The sequence below is a fragment of the Taeniopygia guttata genome, chromosome 14 (assembly GCF_048771995.1).
Source record: "Taeniopygia guttata chromosome 14, bTaeGut7.mat, whole genome shotgun sequence".
NCBI lineage: Eukaryota > Metazoa > Chordata > Aves > Passeriformes > Estrildidae > Taeniopygia > Taeniopygia guttata.
The window spans coordinates 14626177-14640080 of NC_133039.1; the positions used below are offsets into that span (position 1 = coordinate 14626177).

The following is a 13904-nucleotide window of genomic DNA, read 5'->3' on the forward strand; positions in this document are numbered from 1 at the left end:
CTCCCTGCCCAGTGAGGCAGCTGGCACAGCTGGACTTTAAACTGCTTATCGGGTGCTGGAGGTGCCGGGAGGGGAGCGGAGGTGCCGGAGGGGTGTGGAAGTGTTGCCTGCAAGGGTGTGAAAGAGCTACACCCAGCTGTGGCACCCTCCTGCCAGGGGCACCGCACTGGGTGCAGCCCCTAAAGCCCTCAGGGGGACCCAGTGGGTGCTGCCCTGCTGTACTAAGCCCTGTCAGAGTGTCGGGGTGCCCCCCGGTACTCTGGGGGTGCTGAAAGGCCCTTTTGTCCCTCCTGCGGTGGGCAGGGCTGGGCCTTGCTGCCAGCTGGCACATGGTGGCTCCGTGCCCGCCCTCCCTGCAGGGCTCGGTGTCACCGCCCTTTGCCCAGCCCCGCGTTAATGATCCACCCGCCGTGGTGGCAGCGTGGTGGCAGCGGCAGCAGGGCCGGGGGTCCTTGGCACGGGAGGCTGGGGAGGGGCTGGTGGCTCCCTGCCCCGTTCCCCAGCGGGCAGATAAGAGCGGCTGCGGGCAGCACGCCCTGCCCAGCGCGGCGTGGGCACAGAGCATGGCCACGGTGAACCTCCGCGCCCTGAGCTCCTGGGTGGGCATCGCCCGGCTCCTCGCCGTCCTGCTCTCCTGCCTCACCTTCAGCTTGGTGGCCTCCACCGGCCACTTTGGGGGTCCCTACGGGACGTGGTGCATGTTCACCTGGTGCTTCTGCTTCGCCGTGACGCTGCTGGTGCTGCTGCTGGAGCTGCTGGAGCTCTACCCTCTGCTGCCGCTCTCCTGGGATGACTTCACCTCGGCTTTCTCCATGCTGGCAGCTCTGATGGTCTTCACCTCCTCGGTGGTGTTCCCTTCCACCTTGATCCCCAGCCCCTGCAGCGGCAGCCGCTGTGCCCGGCAGGCCGTGGCCACCGCCGCCTCCTGCCTCTGCTTCCTCGCCTACGCCGTGGAGGTGTCGCTGACCCGCGCCAAGCCCGGGGACATCAGCAGCTTCCTCTCCACCGTGCCTGGCCTCCTCAAGGTCTTTGAAGCCTATGTGGCCTGCCTGATCTTCTCCTTGCTGGACAAATACAGTGGGGAACCTGGCCTGATGTGGTGCGTGGCTGTCTACTCCATCTGCTTCATCTTCACCCTCCTCATCATCATCTTCACCATCGGCCGCTGCCTCGCCTACATTCCCTGCCCACTGGAGAAGGTGCTGGTGGGCTACAACTTGCTGGCCCTGCTGATGTACCTCACTGCCACCATCCTGTGGCCTCTCTACAGCTTCCGGGGACAGAGCCGCCCCAACCCCTGCGACCCGGAGTGCTGGTGGAACAAGCACCTGGGGGTCACCTTCCTCACCATCTTCAACCTCATCGCCTACTTGGTGGACCTGGTTTACTCCACCAGGATGGTTTTTTTCAGGGCACCTCCCTAAGGGCTCGGGGGGGGCTCGGGGTGGTGGCAGTGGCAGTGCCGGTGGCGGTGGCGGTGCCGGTGGAGCTGAGGAAGAGGCCGGGTGCCTCGGAGAGCTCCTTGTCCCCACACTGCACAGAGAGCCGGGAGTGCTCCCAGGGCTGCACAGACAGGGGGCTGGAGGGGCCACCACGGGCTCCTGAAACTCTGGAGCTTGAGGGGGCTTTGGGATTAAATTGGGTCATTTTTCACCTGTTTCTGCTTCCTCTTTCTTCCCCTTCCCAACCCTCTGCAGGATCCCTGCTGGGGGGTAAGAAATTGGTGGGCACCATTGGCACTGGCAGCTGTGGGTGACTTTGGGGGGCACCAGCTGCACTGTGGGGGCACCAGGCTCCAGAAAATCCTTCCCACTCCTTGTTCACTCCGCACTGGAGTGAAGCAGGGCATGACCAGGGAAAGCCCAACCCAGATGCCTTTTTCTTGGTACTTGGACAGAGCCCCGCCAAACAGGTTCAGGAGGAATGCAGCTGTTGGGGGGGCTGAGAGCCCGCCAGGTACTTGTCACCAGCATGGCCAGGTCCTTGTCACCACCACAGTCACCCCAGTGGGAGCCCTGCGGGGTGTGGTTCCAGCCACATGGGCTGGAGTCCTCCTTTGGGGGCTGCTGTGTGTCCCCTCCCTGTGGGAAATGGGGAGGGGGGGTGGCTGCCACGCAGTGCCAGCAGAGCTGGGGGCACTGCACACACCACGGGGGGACAGTGACACCAAAGGCTGGTATGTGGGAAGAAGGCAGCGGCGCAGGGCAGGCAGGGAAGGTGTGCCTGCGGGCAGAGCTCCTGGCACCGCGCTCCCGGATGTGGGATGGGTGCCCGTGGGGCACCCTGGCAGGTTTTGGGGCCACTGTCCCCATGCTGCTCCTTCTGCCACTGCTTGTCCTGGCCACAGCCTGGGGCCATCCCTGCTGCCTTGGGGTTGCCAGGGCCGCGTCAGGGCCATCACACTGCCCCGGGGCTCACAGGGTGGCACAAAGTGGGGCTCCCACCACCAGCAGGTGGCACAGACTGGCAATCACGGTACCCCACAGGTACCCCAGTGCCTGGGCAGGTGGCACTTCTATGGGCAGTGCCAGTGCCACTGCAGGGCTGGGTCCCAGCAGTGCCAGTGATGTCAACACCACAGGATGCCCTGGGGGACATTCCCTTTGCCCGATCCCTGTCCCCACAGTGGCCACCACGCTGGCACTGATGGCAGAGTTTTAGGAGGAATAACAGGAAAATGACAGTGGCGAGGCACAGTCCAGCCCAGCAATGCCCAGGATGGTGGAAAGTGGCAGAGGAAGGAGGACGGGAGGCGCAGGGAGTGACAGCGGTGACACTGGTGATGAGGCGTGCTGGTAACGCGTGGCTGTGGGTGGCACATGGGCAGTGCCAGCACGTGGGGTGTGCTGAGGCTGGGGGCACAGGCTGGCAGCGGGGTGCAGGTGAGTGGCTGGAGGAGCTTTGGGGTTCCCAGGGGGTGCATCCCAGGAGCTCGGGGTGGATGCCCATCCCATCGGGGCATCTCCCAGCCGGGGCACAGGGCGGTGCCGGGGGTCGCTGGGAGGACCTGAGACCTGGTGGGTGCGGGAAGCCCTGGCACCGGTCTGTGCCGTGCCAGGGGTGCCCCGGTGCCGGTCTGTGCCGTGCCAGGGGTGCCCCGGTGCCGGTCTGTGCCGTGCCAGGGGTGCCCCGGTGCCAGTCTGTGCCGTGCCAGGGGTGCCCTGGTGCCGGTCTGTGCCGTGCCAGGGGTGCCCCGGTGCCGGTCTGTGCCGTGCCAGAGGAGCCCTGATGCTGGAGGGTCTCTGGGTGCCAGTCCAGGCGCGGTGCGGTGCCGGTGCCGGTGCCAGTCCAGGCGCCGGTGCCGGTGCCGGTGCCGGTGCCGGTCCAGGCGCGGTGCGGTGCCGGTGCGGTGCCGGTGTCGGTGCGGTGCCGGTGCCGGTGCGGTGCCGGTGCCGGTGCGGTGCCGGTGCTGATGCCGGTGCCGGTGCGGCGCCGGTGCCGGTGCGGAGCCGGTGCATTCCTCCCCCTAGGGGTCGGTGTGCCGCGGCGCGGGAGGCGGTGCGGGGGGCGGCTCGCTCCTGCGCACGGCCCGGGACGGCCGGGGCACGGCGGCGGCGGCGGCGGCGGCGGTGGGAGCGGGCACCGGCGCGGGCCGGTGAGTGCGGGCAGCGGGGGCGGCGGGATCCGGCCCGGGGGGGATGCGGCGGTGGGGAAGGGGCGGCTGAGCCCGGCCGGGGGGCTCCTCCTTCCCCACCGGGCGGGGGCCGTTCCGAGCTGCCGGGATGGGGAGGGGAGTGCCGTGCCCTGCAGCGCTCCGGTGAGTCCCCGGCGTGTCCCCTCCCGTTTGCCGGGGCTGCCTCTGACCCGGTGTTGGGGTTCCTGCGTCTGGCACCAGCACCCAGCCCTCTGCCCTGTCAGCGGGGTGTCCCTGTGTCCCCCAGGGATGCCCCTGTAGCCTCAGATGGCTCTGTGGCCCCAGGGACACTCCTGTGTCCCCCGGTGCCCCCAAAGACGCCTTTGTGTCCTGCTGTGACCCTGTACCCCCAAGGATGTTCCTGTGTCCCCAGCTGGACAAGTTGCCTCAGACAAAATCCCATGTGAGCCCCCATCTGCCCTTCCAAGGCCTAACCCTCATCTGGGGTGACTTTCAGGAGGGTCCACGTCCCCTCTCTTCTCTGTGGGGCTGGGGGGGCCCATCCAGGAGCCCCCTGAGCTGTGCCGATACTCACTCGGAGCATCCCCAGCCCTGGCAGTGTGACAGCCTGGCAGTGCCATGGGTGTGGTGGGTGCTGGGGGCAGCCCCGGGGTGGGTGCTGGCTGGGAGAGGTGCTGAGGGAAGCCTGGGGGAAGGGATCCAACTCCTGCCCGGGCAGGGATGTCCTCCAGCAGGGACACGATCCTCTGCTGCCGGGGAGCAGCCCTGGGGACAGGACAGTGTGGGTGCCCAGGGGTGGGTCCTCAGGGGCATCGGGCAGGTCTGACCGCATCCTCATGTCCCTGCAACCCTCTTGCCACCACAGCTGGGTGGGGATGTGGCACCCCGAAGGGACAGCACCCTATTTTGGGGGGACAGGCGTGCTCCGAGCCAGCTGGGTAGGGACGCGTTTGTCGGCCTGGCGGGGAAGGGATTAAGGCCGGGAGGGTTTTGGGGTGCCGGGGTGTCCCCAGCTGGGTCCAGCCGTGCTGCTCCTCGCACGGGTGACCTCACGCCACTGCCATGGCAACGGCTCGTGAAGTCACGGCGAGCGGCTGCCGGGACCGGAGCGTGGGAGGCGGCGGCGCGTCCGCCCCGCTCCGCTGTCCCCAGCATGAGCCGCGTCCCCGGCAGCGCCGACGCCTCCGCCTGACCCCGTCCTGCCCACCCTGCCCGTGCCACCCTGCCCCAAGTGTCACCATGCTCGTCAAGGAGTACCGCATCTGCATGCCGCTCACCACCGAGGAGGTGAGCTCAGGGGCCGCGGGGACGGACGCGCCGATGGAGGGTGGGGTGAGGGTCTCACAGCCAGAGCAGCCCCAGGGGGTCGGTTCCTGCCCTGGGAGGGACACGGTGACCCCTTTGCTGTGGCACGGCTTGTGGCAGGGATGGGGATGGTCATAGGATGTTCCGTGCCAGGGCCGAGCTGTACCGTGGGGTGCGGGTGGGGCGGACATCCCGACCCTGGGCACGGCGACCTCGGGGCACAGCAGGACCAAGGGATGCACCAGCAGGCGAAGGGCACCTGGGGTTTGGATGCCCGTGGCACGACAGGGACCATAAACTCCATCCCTGCCCCGGCAGGGAGCTTGAACAGCATCGGCAAACGGCGCTGACAGCGGCAGCACCCCTGGGCAAAGTCTCTCGTGGTGCCGACGTTTTGGCACCCCCAGTGCCATCCCTCCTTGGAGGCACCTGGGGAAGGTTTTAGTTTGGGCAGAGCGGGATGGTAAAATCCTGCTGGTGATTGCGGTGGTGAATGGGATCTTCAGCAGAACAGTCAAACCCTAATTGCACAGCTGCATCACCAAATGCACAGCTACACCCTTACGGTTATATACGGACACAGACATATCCATATAGATACATTTTCCCCTGGCTCCCGGGTAGTTTGCCGAGTAGAAAACCTCCAAGCATTCCTCAAGGAGAGCCCAGGGAGAGCAGCATCCAGCCCTTGCCTGGGAGCTGGGGCAGCCTGGGGACACGGGAGCTCACATGGGGTACCCCAGGAACCTGCCAAGGGGTCTGCCACCCCTTGCTCCGTGCCTCAGTTTCCCCTCTGGGCAGCGTGGCACTGAGGGCGGGCTCTGCCCTTGCAGTACCGCGTGGGGCAGCTCTACACCATCAGCAAGCACAGCCACCAGGAGAGTGAGAAGGGCGAGGGCGTGGAGGTGGTGAAGAACGAGCCCCACGAGGACCCCGTGCACGGCCCCGGCCAGTTCACGGAGAAGCGTGTCCACCTCTCCAGGTGAGCCTGTGGGGGGGCACGGCGTGGGGGGCATGGCAGGCAGCGGGGTGGCCCCAGCTCTTCCTCCAGAATTCCTGGGGAACCTCCTGCCTGGGTCTGGGCACGCTGCAGAGGGGCTGATTCCCAGGGTCACCCCGTTATTTCCTCAGCTCCCTCCATCATCTCCCAGGGGTGCCCCCATCTCCTGGGGTGCGCTGATCTTGGGGGGCTGCACCCATCTCCCAGGCACCCACCCATCTCCGAGGGCTGCATGTTTGTGTCTCCCAGTGGGGTTCCCATCTTTGGGCTGTGCATTCAATTTTGGGAGCTGCCTTTATCTCTCAGGGTGTATCCATCTCCTGGGGTGCTCCATCTTGGGGGGCTGCACCCATCTCCTGGGTTGCACTTGTCTTCGGGGGCTGCAGCCACCCTTGGGAGCTGTCCCAGGGTGTTCACCTGGGGTTCCATCCATCCTAGGGGTTCACCCCCTCTCTGGGGGGCTGCCCTCTTCTCATGGGGTGCACCCACCCCAGGACATGCACCCACCTTGCAGGGGTGCACCCACCTCTCTCTGGTGGGCACCCACCTCTGGGTGCTGCTGGGTGCCCGATCGGGGGCTTGGCAATGCCCTGGCCCTGGGGTGTCACCGTGGGGCGGTGGCTGCCCCCCAGCACCACTGTCCCTGTGTCCCCTCCCCTGCCTGCAGACACGGGCTGCTCCCCACCAGGGGCTGCTGGTGTGAGACAGGTTATTTTTAGCTGCAGCGCTCACGATTCCCTCTCGCCTGAAATTTATTTATAACACCTGAAAATTAATCAAAACCCACCTCCCGACTCCCCAGGGGGGCCCGATCCTGCCGGGGTGCTGGGAGGGGACAGGAGCACCCGGGGGTTCGGCCCTGGGGAGGGGGAGGGGTCCTGGGGAAGGGGTGAGGGTCCAGGATGGAGGGTGGGTGTTCCCTGGGGAGGGGGTCAGGGTGTCTGGGGAGGAGGTGGGGAACCTGAGCAGAGGATGGGGGCACTGGGGCGGAGATGAGGAGCTGGCACAGATCCCTGGGGGGTGCTGGTGTGCAGATGAAGGTGCTGGGGAGGTGGCAGAGGTCTTGGTGGGGCAATGCTGGGACACTGGGGAGGCGACAGGAGTCCCTGAGGGTGTTGTAAGGTGCAGGTGATGATCCAGGGCTGTAAATGAGGCTCCTGGGGAGGTAACAGGGCTCCTTGGGGATGTTCTGAGGTGCAGATGAGGGTCCCTGGAGGCATCTTGGAGTGGAGGTGAGGGGGAGTGGTGAGGAGTGGGGCAGGGTGAGGGTCCTGGGGAGGTGACAGGGGTCCCTGGGGGGGCACATGACAGTGTTGGAATACAGATGCAGATGCTGGGGAGGTTGCAGTGGCTCCTGGGAGAGGTGCTGGGATGCAGATGAGGGTCCTGAGGTGCAGGTGAGGGTCTCTGGGGGTATCCTGGGGTGGAGGTGAAGGTGCCAGGTAGCAGGTGGGGTTCCTGGGGTGGGCATGAGGGTCCCAGAGCCAGGCTGTGTTTGGCAGTGCAGGGCTGGTGGCACCTGTCCTGAGGGGGTCCCCTGACACGGTGCCCACAGCAAACTGCCGAGCTGGGCACGGGCAGTGACCCCCCGCATCTTCTACATCACCGAGAAGGCCTGGAACTACTACCCCTACACCATCACGGGTGAGCCCTGGGCAGGGCGTGGGACGGGCACCCCTGGGCACCCTGTGCCTGCCCAGCGGTGGGGGGCTGCAGGAGCTGCCCCCCGTCTCACTGCTCACTCTCTCCCCCGTGACATGACCCGGTGATGCCACCCTGTGATGCCACTGTGCCATGGTGTCCCTGCAGAGTACACGGTAAGGAGGTGGCATGGGATGACCTGTCCCCTCCCCCAGCAGGTGGCTGGGATGGCGGTGCTGGGGGGGCATTTTTGGGGGTGGGTGTCCCTCAGGGTGGGTGTCCCTTGGGGCTCAGATTTCCTTGGGGATGGGATTCCCCTGGAGAGGGTGTCCTTGTGGCTGGGTGCTCCTTGAGGATGATCATCCTTGGAGGTGGATGTCCCTCAAGGCTGGGTGTTCTTTGGATGGGAGTCCCTCAGGATCAGTGTCCCTGGACTGCACATCTTTTGGGGATGGGCATTGTTGGGGCTGGAGTGTCCCTCGGGGCGGGGTGTCCCTCAGGTGGGCATCCCTGGGAACGGGCAGCTGACAGCCACTCCCTGCAGTGCTCCTTCCTGCCCAAGTTCTCCATCTACATCGAGACCAAGTACGAGGACAACTGCGGGGACAGCGAGAACGTGAGTGCGCACTGCAGCTGAGAACTGGCAAACTTGTCACCTGTGCTCTGTGTCACTCACCCTCCCTCCCTCCCCTCCCCAGATCTTCCACAGTGACAAAATCCTGGGCGACCACGAGGTCTCTTTCCTGGACATCGCCTTCGATGAGATCCCCGAGCGCTACTACCGCAGCCTGGAGGTGCCAGGGCTGGGGATGAGGGAGTCCCCTGGGGCCACCCCTCGTCTCCTGTCCCAAGGGGGGACTCTGACCCTGATGTTCCCCATCCCCCCAGGACCCCCGTTTCTTCAGCTCGGCCAAGACGGGCCGGGGGCCGCTGCGGGAGGGCTGGCGCCAGCACACCCAGCCCATCATGTGCTCCTACAAACTGGTGAGCGTCAAGTTCGAGGTGTGGGGGCTGCAGACGCGGGTGGAGCAGTTCGTGCACAAGGTGAGGGGGGCCCAAGGGGGGGCTGGGGGGCACTGGGAGGACAGTGACAGGGTGCTGACCCGCATGGTGCTGCAGGTGATCCGGGACATCCTGCTGATCGGACACCGTCAGGCTTTCGCCTGGGTGGATGAGTGGTGTGGTGAGTCCGTGGGGTCACCGCAGCACAGTGGGGAGGGGGCACACGGTGCCCAGGGAGGGAGGGGCTGCAGGTCAGACTGCTGATGCCACTGACCCCGCCACAGCTTCTGCTCGTCCTCTGCCTGTGCCTGCTCTGCCTGCAGTCCCTGCCTGCCTGTGCTGCCTGCCCTGTCTGCGCTTCCAGCCCACCCCTGCCTGCACCCCTGCACCCCTCGGGGAGGATGGCAGAGGAGTCTCAGCACCCGCCTGTGCTGCCTGCACCCCCGTTCTGGCAGGGACACGCCACAGGGACGGGAGCCCCGGGTTTGGTGACAGTGGCGGTGGGTGCCAGGCCAACCCGGCGAGCGGCTCTCTGCCTTCCAGACATGTCCCTGGAAGAAGTCCGGGCCTTCGAGACTCAGATGCAAGTGGCCACAAATCAAAAGCTGGGGAGCCAGCACCCCTAAGCCCTTCTGCCTGCCAGGGACGGACACTCTGGACCCCGCCTTGCTGCCAGGGGGTGGGTGCAGGCAGGGGGGCTTGTGCCCCCCCTGCACCCCGCGGCGGAGTGTCCCCCCTTCCAGCTGCCCTCCCTGCGTGTCCCCTGCCTGCGCTGCCTGCGCTGCCTGTCCATCCCTTCCCCTCTGCTGGAGTTGGGGAGCTGGCTGGGAAGCCCAGCATCCCCTTCCCTGCCCGTCCCGCTGTCCCCAGTCCCTGTCCCATCTCGGTGGGGATCGGGGCGCGGGCTGCCCGGGATGAGGGGGTGCCGGACGCGGCCGTGCCGAGCAGCCCCAAGCCCGGCTGTGCTCGGCAGGGATGACGATGGAGGAGGTGCGGCGCTACGAGCAGGAGACGCAGGAGGCCACCAACGAGCTCATCGGCCTGGTGGCACCGGCCATCTCGGTCAGCGAGGTGGGGCAGCCCGCGGCCACGCACTCGGCCCCTGCCAGCGCCCCCTCCACCCCCCTCAGCGACGAGGCCCCCGAGTTCCTGGCTCCCCCCAAGAGTCGCCCGCGGAAGAAGTCGGCGCCGGAGACGCTGACGCTGCCCGCGCTGCGGGAACGCGCTGGGGCCGAGTGAGGCCTGCGGGCCGCTCCGTGCCGGACTGTGCCCGCTCTGCCGCCCGCTCTGCCAACGCCCCGGCGGAGCCCAGCCACGCACCCGGCCCCGCTGGCAGGGCGCTGGCAGCCCTGGGGTGCTGCTGAGCCGCCGTGGGTGCCCGCACGGCTCGGTGCACCGCTGTACCGGGAGAGACCGGCGCGGGCACCGGCAGCACCGGGCAAGGCCGCAGGAGCCGCTTCCCTCCGCTCCGCCCGCCCCGGCGCTTCGCAAGGGCCACCGAGGCTGGCGAGCAGTGGGGAGGTGTCAGCTGGTGCCCACTTGCCGGAGCCGGGCTGGTGGCTGGGGCCAGGCTGGAGCAGTGCCCTGCAGGGTAGGCACCAGCGTGGGGGCACAGTGAGGGTGACGGTGACAGCCAAGCGCTGGGCTGGGGCTCCCCACCGGACCCCAAGGCACTGCAGAGCCCCGTGCACGGCTGGTCCCGCAGTCAGGGTCCCCTTCGCTGTCCCTCCAGAGGCCGTGGCTGCTCGAGGGGGGCTGGGGTGGGCTCAGCCCCTCGTTTTCTTTGGGAAAACAAAGGCCTTTTTGGAAATAAAGCTCGAGACACGGCAGCTGGTTGCTGATAATGATTTATTTGATGCTGTGAAAGGGTGCCATGCCTGTGCTGGGGTGCTGCAGCCCCCAGGCCTCCATGTGTGCAGTGAGGCATTTCTGGATCGCTGATCCCAGGATGGGGTCCTGGATGGGCAGCGAGGCTCTGGGGGTCGCAGGGTTAGGGCAGGCAGGAATCAGCCCAGCCCTGGGGCAGTGCCCCCAGCCACAGCAGCAGCACTGGGCTCTCCTCCCTGCCAGCCATCATCATCCTCCAGCTCCTCAGCCCCTGGCACAGCCTCTGCTCCCAGCAGGGCGATGTAGTGGGAGCTGCAGTAGACGGGCGGCTTGTTGGGGCTGGAGTAGACCTGCTCGGGCCGCAGTGAGGCAAAGGGGTTGCTGGCATAACCCACAATGTGCGTCTCGAGCTCCACAAGGATCTGCAGGGAGGCCTTCAGCTCCTGCTCGCTGCCAGAGGAGAGGACAGGCGTGGTGACTGGGTGTCTGTGCCAGCTCACGGGGGCAGTGGGGCTGTGCTCACCTGTACACGGTGAAGAGCACGGGCAGGCGATAGTCCCGCAGCAGCAGCAGGGTGGGCAGCCAGCCCGCCAGCAGGTCTGGGCAGGCATGGAAACCTGTGGGGACACAGCCATGAGGATTTCACCTCTTTCCCATCCCATCCTGGCCCCGGGGAAAGCCGGCTCTAACTGCATCCACTCTGTGCTGGACACTCCAATTATGCAGTGAGTTTGGCAGCCCTCAGCAAGGTGGGGTCTGGCTCTCCACCAGTATGTGGGGCACCCCAAACTCTGGGACCTGGGCTAAGCCACAGCACCAAGACCTGAAGGGAAGGATGCATTTCACCTGCAGATGGGTGACACAGGCAGGACAGAGTGCCTGCTGGGGAGACAAGGCAGCTGTGTCCCAGGGGCTCCCCCCAGCTGCCCAATGTGCCTTGGTGCAAAGCCCTGAGTATGTCCCAGGCCACCTTCAGGCCCAGCCACAGGTGCTGCCAGGGTGCTCAGGGTGGTCCCTGAGCCCATGTGCCCTGCGATTGTCCCTATTCCAGCAGCGGGGTGTGAGCGTCCGACCCCTCCATGGCGCAGGCACTTACCTGGGTGAAAGCCCACCACCAGGTCAGGAGGGGCGGCCAGCTTGGTCTCCACTTGGCTTTCCCAGAAATCATGGTAGAGCCCCTTGTAGCTGCTGAGATAGACTTTTCCCCGGGGCGCCAGCGTGGTCAGGGGTGGCCTCATGATGGGTCCGTCCACCACGTCCACCCCCACCATCACCATCTCCACGCCCTGGTGCCCCGGGAACATCCGTGTTAGCTCGTCGTAGTCCGTCAGCCGCGTGTTGAGGGTCTCCACGTGGGAAGCCCCCACCACGTGCACGGTGAGGGGCCTGGTGAGGGGGTCGATGCCAAAAAGCCGCAGTGCCAGGCCGATGGTGAGCGGCCGCGAGTGGAAGTCGGTGACCAGGCGCCGGATGGATTCCCGCAGCTCCGCGTCCTCCGGCCGCGGCTTCCCGGCGTTGGCCCACAGCAGGGTCATGTACCGCCCGGCCACGATGGCACCCAGCTTCTCCTCCAGCTGCTCCTGCATGGAGAACCAGTCCTCCCAGCCCTTCACGTCCCGGGCAGGTTTTGTCCAGGTGTCCGTGGGAAATGGGATGTCTCCTGGGGCGTCAGGAGGAGGTTGGAGGGTACAGTGGTGGTGCCACAGCCCAGGCTGCCTGTCCCACCCGTGCTGTGGGAGTGGGGCTGGAGAAAGGACACTACATCCCACCACAGGACCTGTGCAGCCGGGGATGGGGTCAGGCAGGTCCAGGGGGACACATCCCTCACCTGTGAAGACAAGCCACTCTACCAGCCGGTCCAGGGCCACCAGCTTCAGCTTCTTGCAGAACTTCTTGTGCAGCGGCCAGTTGGCACGCTGGCACGCCACGCCGCAGTAGTACACATTTTGGCACCTGGGCAGACAGGCAGCATGCCTAGCCATGGGGAGGAGGGGCACAATCCAGCCCACCAAGCCTGGCTCTATGCCACACCCCCTCAGGGCTGTGTCACTGTTCTGGGGGTGCCCTGTGGCTGGAGGTGGGCACTGGGGTCAGAGACCCCTCACTTCACCCCAGCCACCAGGCTGGAAGTGAGGGATGCACCCATCCCTGTGCCATCAGACCATCTCCCCACCATACCTCTTACAACGCCGGAGGCTTTTGGGGTCCGGGAGGGCATTAGGGAGCTTCTTGCACTCAACACAAAACTTGAAGGTGTCCTCCATCTTCTGGAACATGTCAAAATACGTCCGGATACCGAAATCGCTGCCTCTCTTCCTCCCATCCATGGCAGACCTGCAGATGTCAGAAGGTGAGCAGAATCCAGCCCTGTGCCACAACGGTGGGGCAGATGTCCTCTGAGGCTGCCAAGCTTTTTAGCTCCACTCAGGAGCATCCTGGCCTGGGTGGGGAGAGGGAGCCAGGCACTCTGGAGGGGTCCACCCAAGAGCCCGTCAGAGCTCCCTGTGGGCTGAGCCGGGAGGGTGGGATGAGCCATGGGAGCTGGGGACACACGGGATGCTCTTCCCGGGGGAAGGGGTGGGGAATAGGCACCCATGGGTGCTGACTCACTTGTAGTCCTCATAGCTCTTCATGTTGAGCTTCTGCAGGATGACGTGGGACAGCCCCGGCACGTTGCGATCCATGGCCTGAAAGCCCAGCGAGTCCACGTCTGGAGCTCTCACCGCTGACTCCAGCGGGGCCTTCTTGGAGCGGCCGGTTTTGGGGGCAGCGGCTGCGTGTGGCTGGGCCGTGGTGGCTGCAGCAGAGGGAGGTGCGGGCGGGCGTGGGGAGGCCGGTGCGGGGGTCCCCGGGTGCTGCCGGGCTCCCCCGCGCCGCCCGCCGCCCGCCCGGCGCCTCCCGCCCGCCATCCCGGAGTGCCAGGGGAGCCCGGGCAGTCCCGTCCCGTCCCGTCCTGTCCCGTCCCGCGGCTGGGCTCAAATGTCAGCCCCGGGAGCCGGCGGAGCAGACGGCCGCGGCCCCTCGGAATCAGATAGCGGAGCTATTCTGGGCATCCCCTCCCCGGGAACGGGCCAACCCGCTCCGGGGGTCCGGCTCCCGCCCCAAAAGCCGCGCTGCTGGCAGTGGGGTGCCCTAAAACTCTGTACTCCCCACACTGCAAACCTGCGGGGAGCTCGGGGGACTGCCCAAGCCCTCTGTGACCGCAGGGACACAAAGTCATTGTCCCCGGCACAGGGACGCCACCGCAGCCCGGCCCGCGGGCACACCGCTCCCACCGCCCCAGGGCCCCCGGCGGGTGTGAGGGAGTGCCTGGGCGGCCCGTGCCAGCCCGGGAGGCCAGCAGTGGGCTCTGGCAGCAGCGGGGCACACCAGGCTGCAAAGGGGACATGGTGGCCGTGCAGCACCGCCAGCTCCCACGGGACGGGACGGGACGGGACGGGACGGGACGGGACGGGACGGGACGGGACGGGACGGGACGGGACGGACGGGGAGACCCCCGCCCCACCGGGGCCGGTCAGGGCTGCCCACACCCAT

At 66.7% G+C, this 13904-nt stretch overlaps 3 protein-coding genes across 4 annotated transcripts; 2 read left to right on the plus strand and 1 right to left on the minus strand.

Moving 5' to 3' along the window:
* The first annotated feature begins 37 nt into the window (after positions 1–37).
* LOC100232233 (myeloid-associated differentiation marker homolog) lies at positions 38–1653 on the plus strand. Its single transcript, XM_002192169.7, has one exon. It carries the CDS (start codon positions 330–332, stop codon positions 1422–1424), a length of 1095 nt encoding a protein of 364 aa, XP_002192205.7. The 5' UTR covers positions 38–329; the 3' UTR covers positions 1425–1653.
* Positions 1654–3404: 1751 nt separating this feature from the next.
* On the plus strand, positions 3405–10372 carry LOC105760369 (cytoplasmic phosphatidylinositol transfer protein 1). The gene is made up of 10 exons (XM_072935679.1): positions 3405–3595; positions 4769–4882; positions 5734–5882; positions 7456–7544; positions 7710–7718; positions 8060–8157; positions 8240–8335; positions 8430–8585; positions 8661–8724; positions 9517–10372. The coding sequence occupies exons 1-10, from the start codon at positions 3413–3415 to the stop codon at positions 9780–9782; spliced, it is 1224 nt and encodes a 407-aa protein (XP_072791780.1). The 5' UTR covers positions 3405–3412; the 3' UTR covers positions 9783–10372.
* Positions 10373–10374: 2 nt separating this feature from the next.
* MSS51 (MSS51 mitochondrial translational activator) lies at positions 10375–13790 on the minus strand. Of its 2 annotated transcripts, none has more exons than XM_030284937.4 (6): positions 12981–13790; positions 12549–12704; positions 12199–12344; positions 11467–12030; positions 10894–10987; positions 10375–10820 (listed from the first exon to the last, which is right to left on the minus strand). In XM_030284937.4, exons 1-6 carry the CDS (start codon positions 13277–13279, stop codon positions 10550–10552), a joined length of 1530 nt encoding a protein of 509 aa, XP_030140797.2. In that variant the 5' UTR covers positions 13280–13790; the 3' UTR covers positions 10375–10549. The 2 variants fall into 2 exon arrangements, with proteins under 2 accessions (XP_030140797.2, XP_030140799.2); XM_030284939.4 differs by having other exon boundaries at positions 12199–12323; positions 12981–13785.
* Between the last annotated feature and the right edge of the window lie 114 nt (positions 13791–13904).